Genomic DNA, 20,835 nt, shown 5'->3' on the forward strand with positions numbered 1-20,835 from the left:
TGTCTTCCACATCATTGATCTTCCCCCAGCGCTTCATTCCGATTATGCACCTAGTACGCAATCGGAAAATGTTTGTGGAACACTGTTGAATGTCAACAGTCACTCTGGGCTTTTGGATAAAAATGATGAATCATCACAGGATAATTTCAGCATCCAGAGCCCAAACTGTAACGGGGTTGCGCGACTATCCTAACACAGAATTCACAAGCCCCCGCCTGCGAGGAACCAGCAGAAGGAACGCGAGAGATCTGACAGCGATGACTTTGGCCACCAGCTTTTAAATCAGCCAGTTGAGTATTAGAAACACTCTACAGTCAGGACTGTCGCTTCAGGAAGGAGTGAAGGCGGGGGTGAGCTGCGGAAACAAACCTCCGCGCAAGGCACTCTGGGACACTGAGACTCAACCGCCGTCTCCAAGGCAACCAGCGGGCACGCGGTTGTCATGGAGACCGGCGGGAGACTCTGAAAGCCTTGCGGAGGGGCTGCCTTCGCCCCTATCCAGACAAGATGCTTCGCGGAGGCTGTAAGGCCTCTGAAAGGCGAAGACACTTTAGCGACCGCCTCAACTGGCAACAAGACCAGGCGCTGAGCAGCAGCATCTACCTCCTACGAGAGATGGGCCCCACCTCCTTTCTACTGAGAGAGGAAGAGCCGGAAAACAGGGATTTCCGAGTAACTACCGCCCCCAACCCGCCTCGGCTCCGTGCCAGGCCGACCCGCGCGGTACCCCCAGGCCCACCTTGTATGTAGCCCCTTGCTGCCGAACCCCACCCGCGAGTGTTCCAGACTCTAAAGATGTGCACATTGCAGATTGAAATAGTATTTGTTAGAAAAGTTCCATTATTGGAGGTTAGGACTCCAAATTGCATCCAACTCTCCTAAGATTATGGCCTTTGATCTCTGGACTTAAAAACGGGAGACATTTTATCTGAATATATGGTTTGCATTTACGTGCGTTCTCAGATCCGTTAGCAGTCACTAACCCTGTTACTCAAACGAAATGAAAATCGTACAATCTGTTTACAAGCCGTATATATTTGCTAAATAAATAAAATCGGGTTTTCTTTACTTTTTAGTCAGTCTGAAGCTATAACAAGACCCTTTTAAAGTATGGCTTAGATGGTGATTCCTTGGAAATGTTTTAATGAATAAAAATTCTCTTTAATTTTGCTTAAAGACCACAGATATTTCATATTCGCATATCTTGCTCTCACCACTCAAAAGTCAGCCACCACTCTGCCTCCCTGGAGTTGACTTGAAAATTTTTAATTTAGTGTCATGCTGCTTATGTCAGATGTCCTTTTTTCACTTTATAACCCTTAGGGCATTTAATAAATAATTTAAGCCAGTATAGACTTGGTGAATAAAATGTTTTCTTGAATAAAATTAAATAAACTCACCAACTGAAACGCACAAAACAAAAACCCCAGAAGAACTACTTTACAAAAGGTCTTTAGCTCCACTGCAAAGTAGAATTTCCTTTCAGTTAAAAATTTATAGATTTTTTTCAAGTTTTTAAAATTAGATTTCTTTTCACTTGCCTAAATGTAGGTCTCTTAAAAACAGTCTTAGCTGACAATGCAATTTGTTGAACAAGGCAAAGAAAAGGAAGTGAAAAATTAGACTTGTATCAAGAATTAAGATGTTCCAGTAGACTTATGTTCAACCTTTTGGAGTCACCTAAACTAAAATATCTCTTGAAATCTCTTTTAATCCAATTATCTATTAATTTTACTCTATAACTCTAAAAACTGACTGGAACTTTTTTTTAAGTATGCATTTTTCCATTTTTCTTTTGAAGGTTTCTCTAGGAAATCCTCATGTTTGTAATTGTTCCATATTTCTGAAAGGAGGGGAACTTTGTAAACATATATGCTGGTAAGTGACATTGTAATGAAGATCTTCCACAAAGGAACATCTTGGTATATTACATGTTTTGCCTTTTTCATGGCCTGAGTACTGCAAGATTAAAGAAATTTGGTGTCGGGAGAACTTAAAGGTAAAATGGTTGTAGCTTGTCAATATCGTTTTGGATATTTTATTTCATCCCCCAAATTAAGTGACGTTTCAAAATTAAAGTGAGGTAAGCATACTACCACCTCTACATGTTTGGAATGTTATTGTTTTTAATAAGAAAAAAATCAATGTTTAGATTTTCATTATGTACAAAGGTGAAATGTAACAATAAAACAAAAAATCTCCCCTGTTCACATCACTGATGATAATTGCATGGTTCATTATGATATTTTTAAATGTTACTATTTTCCTTTTCAATAAGCATTTGACTATGAATCTTTTAAGATTAAAATAGGACTCTGCTGAAGATTACTTCTGTCAAATCTAAAATTTTTCCTCTAGAGTCAGAACCTGTTTGTAGGTGATCCCAGAAATGAAAAACAAAAAAATTCCTTCCATGTAATTTAAACCCACATCAACTCATTTGTTTACCTACTATACTTATACCAACAAATCACTAATTATATTATTATAGAAAGTTTGTAATTGATATTTTAAGAGAAAAAAATCAAACAAGAAATTAAGAAAAGTGTGTATCATATTTCTAATGCTTTTCTTTATAGGTTAGAAAACAGTATATATACATATAGCTGTTATTTTTAATGCTTTTATTTACCAAGTTTTTTTGTTGTTTTGATCAGTTTTTATTGAGCATCTACTAACACAAGTTATTTGCTCTAGTTAGCATAAAAATATAAAATATGGTCCCTTCAAAATTTGCAATTTGGTTTTATTATTATACATAAAATAGGTTTCTCCATTTTTATTTTATGCCAGCTTCCTCAGAGCAAGGGCATTCTGTTCTGATTTTTATGTAATGTAACTTATTTTTTACAGTATATTTACCATAAACTTAATGGAAATATAATCCAAGTATTTAACATACTAAAGTATATTTAATATATTTAAGTAAGAATTTAATATATATTTCCCAGTTTTTTAAAAAAAGTCATGTTCCATTTTAATTGATGATATTTGAAAGTATTTTTCTGTCATACGTTAAAGTGGTATGTATAGGAAAACAGTCATTTGTTACTCTATCCAGAAAATTCCTCCATTTCCAGGAGTAAGAAACTTCCAAGGAAGTTTAAAAAGAGTGCTGTGAATACTTAGATTCCCTCACTAACCTCTCTTTGTGAGCTACTCTATGTCATAAAGAAATACATGGACTCTCTCTGATAAATCTCTTTACTGCAAATGTCTTTTGTTTCCATGTATCATACTTTTTTCACATATGCTTATTTTAAAACAAAAATTTAACGACTCTTGTAACAGAAAACTGATGAGAATTTTAATTTTATCCCTAACACTTTCAGCAATATAAATTCTGTAATGCCATTCCTATTCTAAAATTAATAATACCTTTTGAGGTTATGTCAGAAATAAATGTTTTATTTTGTTTTTCTACTTCTGAATATTAGGGTCTTGTTGAAAAAATTCAGGCTTCCAAGGAATCATGAATGTAAGTTGTGTTTGTGTGTTTTTACTAATTTAAAGTTAACAAATTCAATAATTGTTTATTTAGACATATTCTAAATTTAGACAGTTACTGTCCAGACAATCTGAAAACTGTAACAGTTTGTTACATTTAAGACAGTTGGAACATTTTTCTTCCTGTTTAACAAAAAATGTAACTTTATATGCCATTTCACATTAAAAAGCACTTAATAAAAAATGAGGTGAAATAATGGCCGGGTTTTCAGTAGAAAAACTTTCCCTCGTGAATTCTAAGCAAGGATTTACAGTAGTTTCTGTATCTAAATTTATTTTAATTATGAGAAAAATGACAAATGTAATTTTTCAGGGCCCAGAAATAGTTGACATGATACATAATTCCATTTAAAAATGTTTACTGACAAGTTTTTATGCAAAAAATATATGATTTTACAGTTAAATAGTTTTTATGTCAGTACCTACATTGAGTTTAAAGTCAGGCATATGACATTTTTTATAATGTTCAATATGAAATTTAATTTAAAATTAAATTCTAGAGTCCTCAAAAATAAAAGAGAAAGAAAAATAATTCTATCACAGGTTATTTAGATTTATACATTTTATAATAAAAATGCTATCATTATGGAAGTGTTTCCTGCAAAGATTTATTTAACCTATACTAGATTCATCTAAGAACTGCAAAGGCATTTAACATTTATTAATAAATATTTATAATATTCAAAAAGAATTAAAGTGATAATCAGTTTTCAATTTTTTTTCAATTCAGGTTATTGGTTCTATTTAGGCAACTATTATATAAGTACAAGCACAGTTACATTTAAAAGTCCTACTGGATAATAAATTAATATTAATGTTTCACAGGGATTTTTCTTTTGTATTCTTCTCTCTACCCATTTTCTTAGAAACATCTCATATTTTCTGTCTCTACCTGTTACCTCTATAACAGTGATTTCCACATCTTATCAGCAGAGCAGTATTTCCAGCTGCCTTCTGAGCACCACAATTTTGGAGGTCCCACAGGCATTTGGAATAGTAAATTCCCCCCGATATGTGCTCTCCTGTTGTATTCCCTACCTCACATATTGGCTTTCCTTTTTCTTTAGTCTCCAAAGCTAGAAACCTTGGCATTCTTGTTTTTCCTTTCTCATCCTCTTCTCTCATAAACAAATCCTGTTTATGTTACATCCTACCTACTTCTCAACAGTGATTTTACTTCCCCATCCTCATTCTTACCTTTGTTCAGCCTTCATCAGCCCTTAGTACTGTTCTTTGTAGCCTCCCTGTTTCCAGCACCTGCACTTTGTTTCTTTCTCCTTCACATTGTAGACAAAAGGTTCTTTCTGAAATGTCACCTACTCTGTACTTCATCCTCTCTCCCAATCCCTTCATACACAATAATTAGGTTGGATGAGTTCATGGATATTGTTTTCTTCTCTACTTGTCCATTGTATACACCTGAAGTTAAATGCTCACATCCTCTTCAAAGTCTTAGTTATTATCTACACTATTTTCCATATCATTTTCACAAGCTTCTATACTAGGGCTACCCAACAGAAATATAATGTGAACCACATATGTAATTTTCTGGTAACATATTATAGAAAGTAAAAATAAACAGGAAAATTAGTTTTAATAACATTTTAATTTAACCCAATACATCAAAATATCATGTCAGCATGTAATCAATATAAAAATTATGATATTTTAATGTTTTTTCATACTGCCTTCAAAATCTAGTGTGTATTTTCCATTTACAATGCATCTCACCTCAGACACTATATTTTCATTGGAAATGCTTGATCTGCATTTAGACATCGTAAAATATTCAGTTGGAAAATAAATTCATATAATACCCAAATTGTTATAAACATAAATTTTCCAGAAACTATAGATTATCAGTTTTCCATTTAAATTAAATAAGACAAAATTTAAAATTCAATTTTCAGTCACACTATCCACATTTCAGGTGCTCAGTAGCCACATATGGCTAATGGCTACCATATTGAACAGTGCAGCTCTACCCAATTACATTCAACAAATATTTATTGTACTGCATATTGGTCAGGAACTCTACTAGGTGATTTTTTTTATAAATTGAATCATATGAATTGCCAATATTTTTTCATCTACAAAAATAGCAATTTCATATGGATTAATCTAATACTTTATATCATATTATCCTTTTTGCTCTTGAAGGCAGAAACCACATCTTATTCTTATTATAAATATCCCTATTTTATTAGGAAATTTAGTAGGAAATTTTTTAAATGTTTAAATTTGATCCTATATATTAATTTTGAAAAATTATATTTCCTACTAAAATAAAATATTTTTTATACCTCATATTTAAAAGATGTTTTAGCTACTTAACATTGAGAAAATCCTTTGTGTACAAATATTCAAAGAAAGTATAAGTCTCAATAATGTTGAAATTTATCATTTAAATAATGATAAAATAATAAAATTTGAAAATTAAAGTAATTCAAAGAAAGCTATAAACAATTATTCAATAATATTATGTAAAGTATGTACATAAGTGTGGAGAAGAAGGTAGTGAAGCAGAAGCATTTTGAACATCATTCATAGATTCTTTTCTAAAACAAATCTGGAAACAATTATTTGTGCCCTAGTGTTGCATACAAGAAACCTGAGACTCTCTTTTATTTTTGAAGACCTATAAAGATGATTACATATGAATTTTTAATAAAGATATCAGTTTTTGAACACTGAGTATTATTTTCCATCACCCAACAAATGCTTCCCAGTAAAACCTAGCTTTATTACCTAATGGTTTTTCCTAAATACAACGTCTAGTAAATGCCATCTTGTCCTTTTCTCAATTAAATATTTATGGATAAAATAAAAACTGCATTTTAGGAAAATTTTTTAAATCCCCACCACAAAGATATAATAAACTTTTTATTTTCTATTTTCTTTTTTGACCTTGTATTTATGTATACCTAATAGTCTGTGGGAATTCTGTGTTCTGCTTTTGTCTCACACTGTTACTTTATTTCAGTGCTATGTAGTCTCTCTCATTCAAGTCATCAGTGAATGTTAAATAAACTATGATATACCATGTTAGTGTATGATATATCATAATTTATTTAACATTCTTCCATTTGAGGCATTTAATTTACTTCTGACTACCTGTTATATTCTTTGTAAATGAAACTTTTTCTTCTCTCAATTATTTCTGTAGCCTGAAGTCTCATTAACTGGATCTTGCAGTAAAACTATTATTTTTTTACTGAGATATAATTGACATATAACATTATATTAGTTTTGGGTGTACAACATGATTCAATGTAAGTATATATTGCAAAATGATCAACACAATTAATCCAGTTAACATCCATTACCACACATAGTTACAATTTTTTTTTCTTGAGATGAGAATTTTTAAGATTTATTCTTTTAGCAACCTTCAAATATGCAGCAGAGTACTATTAACTATAGTCACCATGCTGTACGTTATGTCCCCATGACTTATTTATTTTATAAGTGGAAGTCTGTACCTTTTGACCACCTTCAGCCATTTCTCCTACCTCCTAGCCGTCCCCTGGCCCAACACCTGGCAACCATCAATCTGTTCTCTGTATCTGTGAGTTCGAGTTTTTTTTCCTTTTTTTAAGTATTAATATTTTTATGTCTCTCACCCATAGGTATTGCTTTATAGCTATACTTTTGCTGATTTATGATTTCAGCAGTATATCAATTTTCTGCTAGCTTTGCTTTTTGGATTCATGTTTTAGGCATATTTAACCATATTACTTAAGCATAAAATGGAAGACATTAACAGCATATTTAAGTCTCCAAAGAAAATAAAGATACATGGAAATATTTTGAAAAGCTAATAATATTTCTATAATATTAGAAAAAAAGACTAAGTCACACAAAGTGGGAAAAAATAACAGATACAAAGTTCATAGTAATCTATTCATTCCTAGTAAATTAAGTAAGAAAATAGTTTTCATTCTTCCATACATCTAACATAGCCTTAGAATCTAAAATGCCCTGAAATAACTTTTTCAAATAAAAAGAGAAAATAACATACGACAAACAAGATGTAACATTCTATTTATTTATTACCTTTTATTTAGATTTATTCTGTGTCTACACCTCATTTTGATTTTAACTCACTTTTCTTTTGATATTAATGAAATTGAACATCTGTTGACTTTAATATTTGTACTACATGTGTAAATTAAACTTTGGCTATTTATTTATTGGGATAAAACTACACACTCTTCCTAAATATAGGGATTACCCCTCTTTGCAAATGTTTTCCTAATGTCATAATTCTTTTTTATATGGTTTCATTAAATTTTGTTTTATATATATGTATATGGATTTTTGTGTGTTGCTAAATCTGACCATTTTTACTTTTCATGTATATTGTTTTGATACTTTGAAAGTTGTCTATCTTCCATAGTATTTTAGAGATTTTTTTTTCTGCTAGCTTTTCTATTTTATTTTTATTCTTCTTTATAGCATCCATGTGTAGTTGTATTGATATAAATTGGAGGTTGCTATTTGGTTTGAAGTAATTAAATTTTCTCCATATTTCTACCTAGTTATCTCAATAACAGCTATTAAATAGTGCTTCTTTACATCCTTGTTTCATAATTTTTATAGTGAGTTTTGTTTTTTTATAATACATTATGATATCTGATAAGGCTAGCTGTCTTGCTCTCCTTTATGAAAGAATATTCTTTTATACTTTCATATATTAATTTTTCCAAATTAATTTCAGAAGAGTTTGTTTCTCCCTTTTATTCTCCAATTCATGTTATACCACATAGAACAGTTTGTAGCCAACTCCTCTTACGAAATTTTATGTTTCAGTATTTCTGCTGCTCTAGAGAATCTTTATCCCCCAAAGCACAATCTTTTGTTCTTCATTTTCCTCCTCATTTTTTTAGGGAGCAGATGTTGCTATGTCTCTGTGACAAATAGCCCTCATCCTCCAAAGAAATGGTTAATTAAAGTATGATATCCTCCCACATTCCACCTACCATGCCACCTCAGACAAGGAACAGAGATTTCTGTATTGAAATGTAACTGTGATGTTTTCAGTATTGTTAATGTTTAATTGGTAATCTTTTTAGGGAAAATGGAGCTTTTCATTATCTTGCAAATGATTTTTTAATCTCTATGTATTAAAGAATATATAAAATGAATAGAACTCAAGGGGACCAATAACAACTGGCATTTAAATTATGTTAAGAAGAGGGAAAGAGGAGGGGCATGGGAATGGGCCAGAGAAAAAGGGAATCTAAGATGCCTTGATCAAAACTATATGCACTTAGGCCCGCATAACGCAAGAAAAAAAAAATAAATAAATAAATAAAAATAAAAAATAAAAATAAAACTATATGCACTTAGTACACCATTTCTTAGAAGGACAGCAGGATGGAGAAAATTCAGAATTCAAAGACTGTGTATCCCAAATGTATAGGCACTATAGTTCCTAACAGATTGTCCTGAGGAATACTGACCAAATCTATGAAGAATGTGGCTACCGAGACACTTGTAGAGACGTAAAACTAAGGAAAATAGACGCAACTGTGTCTTGCTCTCTCATTATCTATTTACTAATTTATTCATCTAACAAATGTTAATTACACTAACTACTCGAATCTCTCTTCTCCTTTCTGTATTTATGCCCATTTCTTTTAATACTCCTGTATGATGATAAATATTTGTTTATGAACAAGAGAACAGATCAAAATGTAAGAGATGATTATAGCACCAATCCAAGGAGGAACACTGTCATATAATTAATCTGAGACCTTTATAATGCACTGGTTACACTGACTCTTTTCAGTAACAGGAAAACAAGAGATAACTTCTTTTCTTTTTATAAATGACTCTTTTCTGACCTTTTGGCTCTGAAAGGAATACGATAAGTGGTAAATGTCAGTGTAATAATTCAACCAATCTTTCTGATATTTGGGGGGAAAAATGCTAACTTTCTGCCTAAGTTGTTTCTTTGTCTCCAATTTGCCACTGAATTTTAATACTTTGGAATTTATCGTTAGCTGCTTTGCAGTTAGGTCTTGTGGAAAGAGAAATCAGCAACTTGCTTCGAGGGATACATCAAGTTCAAACTCCCCAACAAGGAAGGAACAATGAAAATGCACAGATTGAAGAAGATGGTTACATTAAACAGAAGGAAATTAGTTCAGATGATATATGCTCTATTTGTCAAGAAGTACTTTTAGAGAAAAAGGTTCCTGTCACCTTTTGCAGGTGACATGATTTTTCTTTGGATTCTAGAAACTTATGAAATAATTCTAATTTAATATATTTGTAATATGTTATGAAACATGTTGATAGAAAAATAATACATATTTAAACAATTATACTTAATTGGCCTTCTTTTATTTCCTAACATGTTGTGAGAGGTCCTGTTATAACTCTGAATATTTCTTGGCTACATTTTAAAGGGTGAAAGTTAAAAAATAACTCCACTTTATTTACTTTTTCACTTTAAGTTATTAAAGTAGATAATTTTCATGTTTCTGTTTTATACACATGAATAAATGCCACGGCTTAGAGTAGTTACAAACAGTTTTTCTGAAAGTGAAGATTATTTTACTTTAAAATGATAAAAATTCTCTTCAGCTTTTCTAAATTTTATCTTTAAAACTAAATAATTCAAAATATCACTTATACATAAATGTTTATTGAGAGTATTGTACTTAACTATGCTTCAAGGCACTGTAAATTTGGACTTGGAAAATTTGGACAACCATTTGGTATTGAACTTTTCAATTCTTTTTTTTTCCTGATTATTTACCAAAATTTTCATCCACATTGTATTTTTTTCACATAGCTGCTTCTTTTGTATATTTTAAAATTACTATTTCCCAAAATATTATTTCTCTCAGCAGATATTTATTGGGTACAACCACATTCATATTGTGTGATTTCTAGAAAAATAAGGTGACACCCCTGCTCAGTGATGCTTTTTATTTAAAAATAATAATTATTGTTATAATTTTCCTTTTTGTTAAGACTATATTCATTCTCACTTTAAAAATAAAAATTTTATAATGATGCAAAATCTTTTACCACCATTTCATTGAAATGGGAAAGATTTTGTTTGGAATTCTGATGTACTAAATTAAATAATGATAGATTAGATAGATAAAATAGTGTTTATGTGTGTAATCAAGGTATATCTGGATAATCAGTTCAGAATCTATTTTTATAGGAAATAAAGATGGTAGCACAGAAAACATATATATATATAACTTTGCTGTATACAAATGGTAAACTTGGATTTTATTTCTAACAGGTTTGGCTGTGGCAATAGTGTTCATATAAAATGCATGAAGATCTTAGCTAATTATCAGGATAAGATATCACACACTTCCATGTTGAAATGTCCCTTGTGTAGGAAAGACTTTGCACCATTAAAACTTGTTTTAGAGGAATTCAAAAACTCTAGCAAACTTGTGGCTACAGCTGAGAAAGAGCGACTAGACAAACACCTTGGAATTCCCTGTAATAACTGTCGACAGTTTCCAGTTGAGGGGAAGTGTTATAAGTAAGTATCAATCGGTAATATTATAAATTTGTAGTCTAACTAGTTTTTTAATTTTAGGAAACTTTGAACATTAGAGTACTAGTCATTTAGCCTTCTTCTTTTCCTCCTTTATATAGTGGTTTGCCTTAAAGATGGCTACGTATTTAGGATTTTCAGACTAGTGATCTGTGTCAGCCCAGTACCTTAAGAATTTCAGTTGTTTTATTTTCTTTACTCACACAGAGTATTGGCTTTGCATTCCAGTCTACATTGAGAGTCTGAAGTATCATCCTTTCTTGGAAGCTCTGAACACAGGCTTTGTAGTTTGGCCTAAATGAGTTTCCAAGCTCAGAGCCCTGCTAGATAGACCTCTCACCCCCTGTAACTTTCTTTGAACCACCAATGAGGTCATTGCCAAAAACTCCTAGGACTGAGCCAGAGGGATATTGACTAGATCAACTGAACTCGACTTCCCCAACTCCAAACTGCAATGATGCATGTTTTGTTTTCTTTCACATCTTATACCTTAACAACATCAAGATACTTATTAGAGAAAGAAATTTTCATTACTTTTTGAGTATTCCTCAAACTTTCCCACAATTCCACAATAAAACATCAATTAATTGCTATGCTTGGGATATTGTGCTTTCTTAATTGAAATCTTAACTGTATGTTAAGAAGAAAATATTTTGCTTCAGTCTTTGTTAAAATTTTTTCTAAAATGCATCAGTTTATGGGCTTCCCTGGTGGCGCAGTGGTTGGGAGTCGGCCTGCCAATGCAGCAGACACGGGTTTGTGCCCCGGTCCGGGAGGATCCCACATGCCGCGGAGCGGCTGGGCCCATGAGCCATGGCCGCTGAGCCTGCGCGTCCGGAGCCTGTGCTCCGCAACGGGAGAGGCCACAACAGTGAGAGGCCCACGTACGAAAAAAAAAACAAAAAACAAAAAACGCATCTGTTTACTTTTCAGTCTTCCTGGAATTACATTATGATGAGTCTAATTAATATTTTTAAAACCCTCTCATAAAACCATAAAACTGTTTTTAATCACCCCCAATGGTGAATGATACCTTTCTCCTTTAAACTGTTTTAGTCCTTTGTTTTCTCAATGTGTCACATAGAAGTAAATCAACCAGAGCACCATTAGCAAAAGCCTTTAGTGAAAACAGCAAGCCTGAGAAAGCTCACTTGAGGAAGAAGGGCAGACTTTTTATAAGGTTTAGCGGGAGGTGTTCAGCTAGTTTCAGGAATGTTGGTTAAAGAGAATTCTAGAAAAAGGAAAGACTTGATATTTGGCATTAGCAGCCATTTTGGGGGCAATCTGAATTTTTTCAAGAGGGGTGGGTAAGAACAGTAAGGGGCTAAGGTCACGTGTGGAAAGGTGGGTTGGGAGGAGTAGGTGGGGGTGACAAGGACAGGTGAAAGCCACGGTGTAAAATTTTCAGTTTTTATAGTGATGTATTCCTCAAATTGTTAATGCGTGGGTGGCTTTGGTAAATTATCTCAAATCTTGTTTTTAAGTATTTTGTTAATGACAATGCTCTCCTCTGTCCCTCTGACTTTTCTGTCCACAAGGGTGATTCTCCCTACTACACCTCAATACAGGCATTCTCCACTGTTCTGCTTCCTGCCTGCTGCTCTGCACTCACCTTTCAGAATAACTTCTCTACGCATTTGGCTCACAATTATTCACATCCATATCTCCTTCCACTCCCTCAAATGCTAACATTTCAGCCGTTAGCCTGAAAAAACTATTTCTGGTAGTTTTAGTAATGGTTTGAGTAGGAGATAAGGTAAACTAGAAAGCTTTCCAGTTCCTCTTCATTAAAGTTTCATAATATAGCTACTTACCTTTTAAGAAGTTGATCCCAAAACTATCATATATATATATATTAAAATATAGAGATACTTAACTTTTTGTAGCCCAGCATAATTTGATATATTGAATAAACTGCACCATCGCTTTGATTGGTTGATGTTAATTATTAAGAATCTTCCCTGTATGTATAAACAATAATAATGAATAAATTAATACTTGCTGCTTCTAAGATGTCTGAAGGATATATTTCCCCAGATTTCTCTTGGAAATAGTCTTCTAATTCTTTGATAACTTGAGTAAGAAAATAACTTTATTTGCTTGAAATGTTATTTTTGGTGAATATTGCTGAAAGTAAATTAAAATTCTCTGCTTGTGGCAAAATTTTTATAAGTGATACATGTTTAGATTGAGCTTTGTGGAAAATGAAGTTTTTTAGTATATCAATGATTTTTATTGCAAACTTTTTATACATATACCTTTTTCTATTTTGTGAGGACAGAGAAGGAATATAGTACAATTCCTGTTCAAGAAGTATTCTGCTAAGTATAACTCTAGCATTCATGAAATAATAGGAAAACACTGGGTAATCAAATGATAGAATGTCCAATAGGCTGTACATCCTAAAGGAACTTAGAAAAAGAGATAAATGAAAGATAAAGCATTCCAGGAAGACATCATGGTAGGGATACGTGGTAGGCAAAATAATACCCTCCCAAATATATCCACATCCCCATGCCCAGAACCTGTATGTTAGGTTACATGTTGTAGGGGGATTAAGGTTGCAGATGAAATTCAGGTTGCTAATCACCTGACCTTGAAATAAGGAGGTTATCTTCGATTGCCTGGGCTCAGTGTATAATCACAAGAGTTCTTAAAAGTGGAAGAGGGCAGCAAAGAAGAGAGTCAAAGGGATATGTGAATATGGAAGAAAGGCACAGAGAGATGCTGCATTGCTTGCTTTGAAGATGGAGGAAAGTGCCACAAGCTAAGCTAAGGAAGGTGGGCAGCCTCTAGAAGAAAGGGCAGAGAAACAGATCTCTATAGCCTCCAAAATGAAATGCCATTCTGTGGACCCCTTGATTTTAAACCCCTTGAGACCCATGTCAGATTTCTGACCTACAAAACCATAAGATAATAAAGTGTTGTTTAAGCTGCTAAATTTGTTGTAATTTGTTTCAGTAGCAACAGGAAGCTAATATGGGGTGAGATTTAAGATGGGCCTTGTCATATCTGCATAGTTCCCAGGAAATCTTGGCCAGAATTTTTCACCAAAAACAATCAAAATAATTGTATTTTTTCTTGTATGTTTTGGTGTTTTGCATTTTTAGGTGTACCAAATGTATAGAATATCACTTATGCCAGGATTGTTTTGATAGCTGCTGCCATCTTTCTCACTCATTTACATTTCGTGAGGTACAGTATCCATCTTGAATTTCGTATAGTGTTTGTATTTTCCTATTGTAAATCTAAGTAAAATCTAAGAATAGGTAACCCTCTGGAATAGAGCTGACTGTGTTTGAATAAAAACCAAAGACCATAATCTTTGGAGAACTCTTTTTCATAAGGATTTATAGGCAATCAGTTCTTACATTGGTAATTTATAAAATCCAACACAATAACAAATATGTAATGATATCATACATAAATCTTAAGGACAGAAATTACAGCCATCAAGCTTTAAAATTCATTTTAAAAAAAGATCTCAACACTACAAAATGACTTATAATGCTACTGACAACCATTTACGGTTTTAAATTTTCTTACATCATGGAATTTTATTGCTATCATTTGAATCTAACAAGTAAATAAGTATCTCCTGATGTTGAATAATAATGCTACCTTCTCTTTACTACACAAGATAAAACATCCACAATTACCATTATTGATTAATAGATAATTTTTTTTACCTTAAAAAGTAATGTTATAGTAGCTGTGCAACAGTATATTAGACTCACTAATAATTTGCAAATTCTTTAATGTGTTAAAAAGCTATCTTTTAAAATGATGAGTCTTTATTTATTTACATTATTATGTTATTGATACACAGCCTACTGATTTAATGCACAAGATAAAAGCTTCCACAATTTACAAAGTAACATTCACCTTTTACCTATTACAGAAGAGAAATCAAAAATGGAGATCGTTGGAAAAAAGATCAGATGAAACTGTAAAATATATAGATATTAAAAATGAGATAGAAAAGATGCCACATTTTCAAGAAAAGCAAGGGTGAGATTCTCAGTGAAATTTATATTTCTTAGGATATTTAAATAATTTTTCAGTTCGGATAAGTTTTATTCATTTCTTTATTCAATAAATATGTATTGAGTACTTATTATAGATACTAGGTGACATAGTATTCAAGTGAAGAGCAAGGCTCTGGAGTCAGAATGCTTAAATCCAATCCTAGTACAACCATAAGTTGGCGATACAACTTTTGGGCTAGTTACTTCACTTCTCCTTGCCACATTTTTATCTTTAAAATAGGGATAATTATAAAACCAGTCTCATAGGAATTTTGTGCATATGAAATGAATTAATACACACAGTAAATATTCAAATAATGCTGTCTATTATTATTATTAATTCTACCAGAGATTGTACTAGGTATTAGGGCTATCTAGTTTCCTCAGCAATTAAGTGATCATCTAAATAAATGTAAAATTAAAACTGATATATGTTATTTAAAGAAAAAATACAGGGAGCTTTGAGATTTGCTTTGAAGTAAATGACCTCTATGGGAAGGAAGTCTTTCTTTCCTTATTGCCCTCTGTTCCACCCCCAGGGAAGGAGAGTGCTAAGGGGATTGGTTGTATTTCAAAACCCTGACTAGTGGACAGTCATCCAGACCTTTTGCCATACTTTGTATCAATTAAAGAAAATTAAACGTACCGTGTATAATTAACATATTAGGTACACTATAAAATATATACAAAGCTCATTTTAATAGGATGGGATAAAATTGAAATATTTTTTAAAGGACCATTTCAATGAATTAACCAAACAAAACTTGTGCTTGTTTATACATATATATGTGTGTATATATGTATTTCTATCCCACATATATATAGTAGATAGATAGATAGATAGATAGATAGACAGATAAGATAGATTTCTATCCAACCCAGTGGATATATAGCCCATGCCCTGTGGGTGCTCCACACACTTCAGAGACCACAACAACTCTTGTGGAGCATAAAATGCTTTGTGGATATGAAAGGAGCCTATACAAAGGCTCTCCATCTCCATTTCCCTTGGCCCTGGCTGGGTATCACACTTCAACCTATTAGAATGATAAATTGTATAACTAATGGTTTAGGAGATATTGTAGGGGGAGACAAGAGAATATTAGGGGTAGAAGGATATTCTAGGCAGAGAAAATGGAATAAATAAAAGGAAAGAGTTTCAAGATTAAAAAAAAAGTGATTAACAGCCTGAAATAATAGAAACACACAGATTTTATTAGTTGACAATTAAATGACCTTGGTAAAAGCAATTTTTGTAGCATAATGAAAGTTTATCTGAAGAGTAATGAGAAGTATAAAGTTTTCTAAAGAATATATTTGAACTTTATCCTGAACGACTTTTGAATAATAGGAATGCATCCAACCTTTTAACCAAGATTTTGTTTTTAAATATTTGTTTTATCTGTTTATCAGTTGCTAGTGGCATCAAATTTACATTGTCTAATCTTAGTTATGTTTGTTGGTAGTTTTGGTACAAAAATGGGGTTGGTATCTTTAGAGTTCATTAACATTGTCTAACAATACAGAAGTAATAAGCATATACCCCAAGTGAAATAAGTCTCCTCATAGATTATGACCTACCAGTTTATAATAGTAGCCTGGAATATTTAATATGGTTTACCACGCATCTTACTTCCTACCAGATGACAGAGTGAATTGGGTTGTATTTTTCTAAACACAAGCCTGTGTGTTGGCTCAGTCTGAAATAATTTTAGTATATGGTTCTCACCAAAATTATGTTCTGGTTTCATTGATGTTAAAAAGTGCAAATCAAAAAAATTCAGGTTAGTATTTTTATTTGAAATGACTAAATTACATTTTGCTCCTTATGAAGTTGATGTTGAATTTGGATCCATCTTGTTCAAGATCAATACAATAGATTTTGTAACTTTATAATGTACGGGATTTATTATCTTCAGTTCTAGAAAGCACTGGGTTCATTCGCATTATTTATTTGGAGGTTATTACCTGTACTATTGATTACTTCCTTATCTACAATCACATATAACCATTCATGTCTCTCTGTTTATTCTCATTTAGCCAAGTTTACACACCAAAACATGTGGTAAGGTCACTGCCTCTCTTACTGATCACAAAGAATAGTAAGCTGCTTGCTCCAGGCTACCAGTGTCGACTTTGTTTGAAGGCATTTTGTCCTGGTCAGCATACAAGATTGCTACCATGTACTCACAAGGTAGAAGTCACATCATTTTAGTTTGACTTTCCCTGTAGGGCCAGTTTTCACAAATGAAGTGGAAATTTAAGTCTCTCCTTTAACTTTTTAGCTGAATTATGAGCATAGATGTTCAAATTGAACACAGTATGTGCAGAAAGCTAGAGCGGAGACTATTGAGACGGCAGCTCTGCCCTGCCAAGGATGGATTCCTATTAATTAGGATTTATTTCTGTATAAACTATTGAGGAAAGATAAAATGGCACTTTAAGTTAGATTCTTTTATCTACTTTAGTTACCTGTAAAAGGAAAAGGCTTATAGAATACTAACTTTTTAATGTTATTTTTATGATTCTTTAGATGAAACAGAAATGCTTAATTTGACATAGTTTATTATTATTTCAAATGAACTTACTGGAATCAAAGTCTAAAGTTGCTGAATCACTATGTAGTGGTAACCAGGTTTTTTCTGAGATACAGTTGTTTTAATAAATGAACTTTTATAGCTTTAGAGTCACCCTTACTTATAATGACTGATAATTTGTTTTCTTCCCTAGAAGGTGATTTGTCACGTTATGTCTTACCATCATCATATCAATTTTCATCTCTAGTTGGCTATGACATTTTTATTACTTAATAATTTTCATTCATAAGAAAGCAACAGTGAAATTAATGGCTTGAATAAGTAGTGAGTTTTTAATGAAATTGCAAAAATCGCATCCATAGAAGGCTTTTCATTTTAATGTGGAAAATGAAGATCAGTCTCTAACCAATTACATTTTTAAGAGAACTTCAAAATATTTCCATAAAACTTGATGAATTTTATTACCTTCCAATATTATGAAACAGTGTTAAAAGTAACACAATAATGAAAGTGGGGAAATTTTACATGGATAGTATACATTATAAACAAGATAATATATCTCTGATTAACTTCTAACTTTTTTTTAAGTTTCATAGGAAATGTATTGACAGTTGGTTACTCCACAAGTGCAATTCATGCCCTATTGATGGACAAGTTATATATAACCCTTTAATCTGGAAAGATAGAGCAGTGAATGGACATGCACATCAATCTGTTTCAAACACAAACATCATTAATCTGTCAAAACAGGAAGAACCAGAACTTTTTATTCCTGGTACTGGATTAGTATTAAAACAAAATAGACTTGGAATTTTACCTATCATACCTCAGCGTAATTCTGAAAAGTTGAATGCACCTCAAAGTCCAATAGATACTTATCAGAATATAACAATAGATGATCTGTATTCTGTCAAAGTAGATGATTCAAATTCAAGAAAATCAATCTATGAATATAAAATTAGCCAACGTTTCCCCAGCTATCTCCAAGATTTACCCACTGGATCCTTTGGAAAAATATCATCTCAAACGTTTTTTCCTTCTATTGATCACAAGAATATTATATATCCAACTGGAGTGGAAAACCCATGTATCAGTAAAAACCACCATGCCGGTCAAAGCCAGAAGATAAACAAAGACTGTAAACGTGTTAACCACAATTCAAAAAAGACTCTTGGTAATAAAATAAGAGAGGACAACACGAGACCAAATACTTTGCTTCCAGAAGATTTAAATCTTATTGTCAATTGGGGTACAACTAAGCTTAGTTTGTCTAAGAGGTATAATAATTGTATGGGGAAAATTAGACCAAAATGTAGTCATTTATCCAGAAGGCCTATATCTCACCCTTTAAGTACAAAAAGTACTGAACTATCTTTAATATTGGAAGGAGTTCAGTTATAAAAATGTATTGTATTAAAATCAGAAAATATTTGAATATTGAACATAACTTTTTTTTTTTGTAGAACATAAAAACACTATACACTCTTGACAAATATTCTCTGTTGTTATTTTGCCTACTTGTCTATGAATAATGAACTACAGCTAAAGGAAATGGCCTCATTCCTTATAAGACTTAAAGAATTAGGTATCTTAATGAGTATGTTCAGTATGTTATGAATTATAAATAATTTTTAGAACTTTCACATATGACTTTACACTAATTAAAATAATTGTTTTTAATTAAGGAAATAGATTTTCCATACCCTGAGTCATTATTTTCAAACATTTCACTTAATGACATGTAACATACAGGGATTCTCTCCAGGTATTTTTACACTTTCTTGCACTAATAATCACCACAAACCTATAGGAAAATCCAGATGGTGGTTTTCTTTTTTACTTTATTCCTTAAAGGAGGTTTCTTGTATAGGAAATGAAATAAAATATCCTTACAATGCTATAAGCTATGCCACATTTATAGTGGTTTTACTGGGGGGTTTTTTCATCAAGAAATATATAAGTACTACCAAATTCCCCCTCTTTTATTGAAGTATAGTTGATTTATAATATTGTGTTAGTTTCAGGTGTACAGCATAGTGATTCAGTATTTTTGCAGATTATATTCCAGAGTAGGTTGTTATAAGATAATGAGTATAATTCCCTGTGCTATTCCATTATAGATTATTACAAGATAATGGGTATAATTCCCAAGTATAGCCTTGTTGCTTATCTATTTTATATATAGTAATTTGTATTTGTTAATCCCATATCCCTAATTTGTCCCTCCCTGCTTCCTCCCCGCTTTGGTCACCACAGTTTGTTTTCTATATCTGTGAGTCTGTTTCTATTTTGTATATATATTCATTTTATTAGTTTTTAGATTCCACATGTAAGTGATATCATGTACTATTTCTCTTCTCTGTCTAACTTATTTCACTAAGCATAATATTCTCTAGGGCCATCCACATTGCTGCAAATAGCAGTATTTCATTCTTTTTTATGGCTGAGTAATATTGTATTTTATATATATATATATATATATATATATACACACATACACACATACACACACACACACACACACACACACACACACACACACACACACATACCACCTCTTATTTATCCAGTCATCTGTTGATGGGCACTTAGACTGCTTCCATGTCTTAGCTATTGTACATAGTGCTACTCTGAACATTGGGAAGCATGTATCTTTTCAAATTAGTGTTTTAATTTTTTCTGGATATATACCTAGGAGTGGGATTGCTGGATCATATGGTAGTTCTATTTTTAGTTTTTTAAGGAATCTCTTCCACAGTGGCAGCACCAATTTACATTCCACCAAGTGTACAAGTGTTCCCTTTTCTCCACATCCTCTCCAACATTTGTTGTTTGTAGACTTTTTGATGCCAGCCATTCTGACAGGTCTGAGGTGATACCTAATTGTGGTTTTGATTTGTATTTCTCTAATAATTAGCAATGTTGAGCATCTTTTCATGTGCCTGTTATCCATCCATATGTCTTCTTTGGAAAAAATGTCTATTCAAGTCTTCTGCAGATTTTCTGATTGGATTATTGTTTTTTTGATACTGAGTTGTATGAGCTGTTTACATATTTGGATATTAACCCCTTGTTGGTCATATCATTTGCAAATATTTTCTCCCATTCCTTAGGTTGTCTTTTCGTTCAGTCAGTAGTTTTCTTTGCCATGCAAAAGCTTTTAAGTTTAGTTGGGTCACATTTGTTTGTTTGTTGTTGGCTTTTTTGGATTGATGAATTAAATTTT

The 20,835-nt window shown here is 32.2% G+C and overlaps 1 protein-coding gene across 1 annotated transcript; it reads left to right on the plus strand.

The window, feature by feature from the left end:
- Nucleotides 1–473: 473 nt before the first annotated feature.
- ZSWIM2 (zinc finger SWIM-type containing 2) lies at nucleotides 474–19,150 on the plus strand. The gene is made up of 9 exons (XM_007471521.1): nucleotides 474–672; nucleotides 1,802–1,878; nucleotides 3,438–3,478; nucleotides 9,516–9,726; nucleotides 10,778–11,029; nucleotides 14,155–14,239; nucleotides 14,946–15,055; nucleotides 17,113–17,266; nucleotides 18,198–19,150. Exons 1-9 carry the CDS (start codon nucleotides 508–510, stop codon nucleotides 19,008–19,010), a joined length of 1,908 nt encoding a protein of 635 aa, XP_007471583.1. The 5' UTR covers nucleotides 474–507; the 3' UTR covers nucleotides 19,011–19,150.
- Nucleotides 19,151–20,835: the final 1,685 nt, after the last annotated feature.

The sequence above is a fragment of the Lipotes vexillifer genome, unplaced genomic scaffold, assembly GCF_000442215.2.
Source record: "Lipotes vexillifer unplaced genomic scaffold, Lipotes_vexillifer_v1.1 scaffold1168, whole genome shotgun sequence".
In the NCBI taxonomy this organism is placed as follows: Eukaryota; Metazoa; Chordata; class Mammalia; order Artiodactyla; family Lipotidae; genus Lipotes; species Lipotes vexillifer.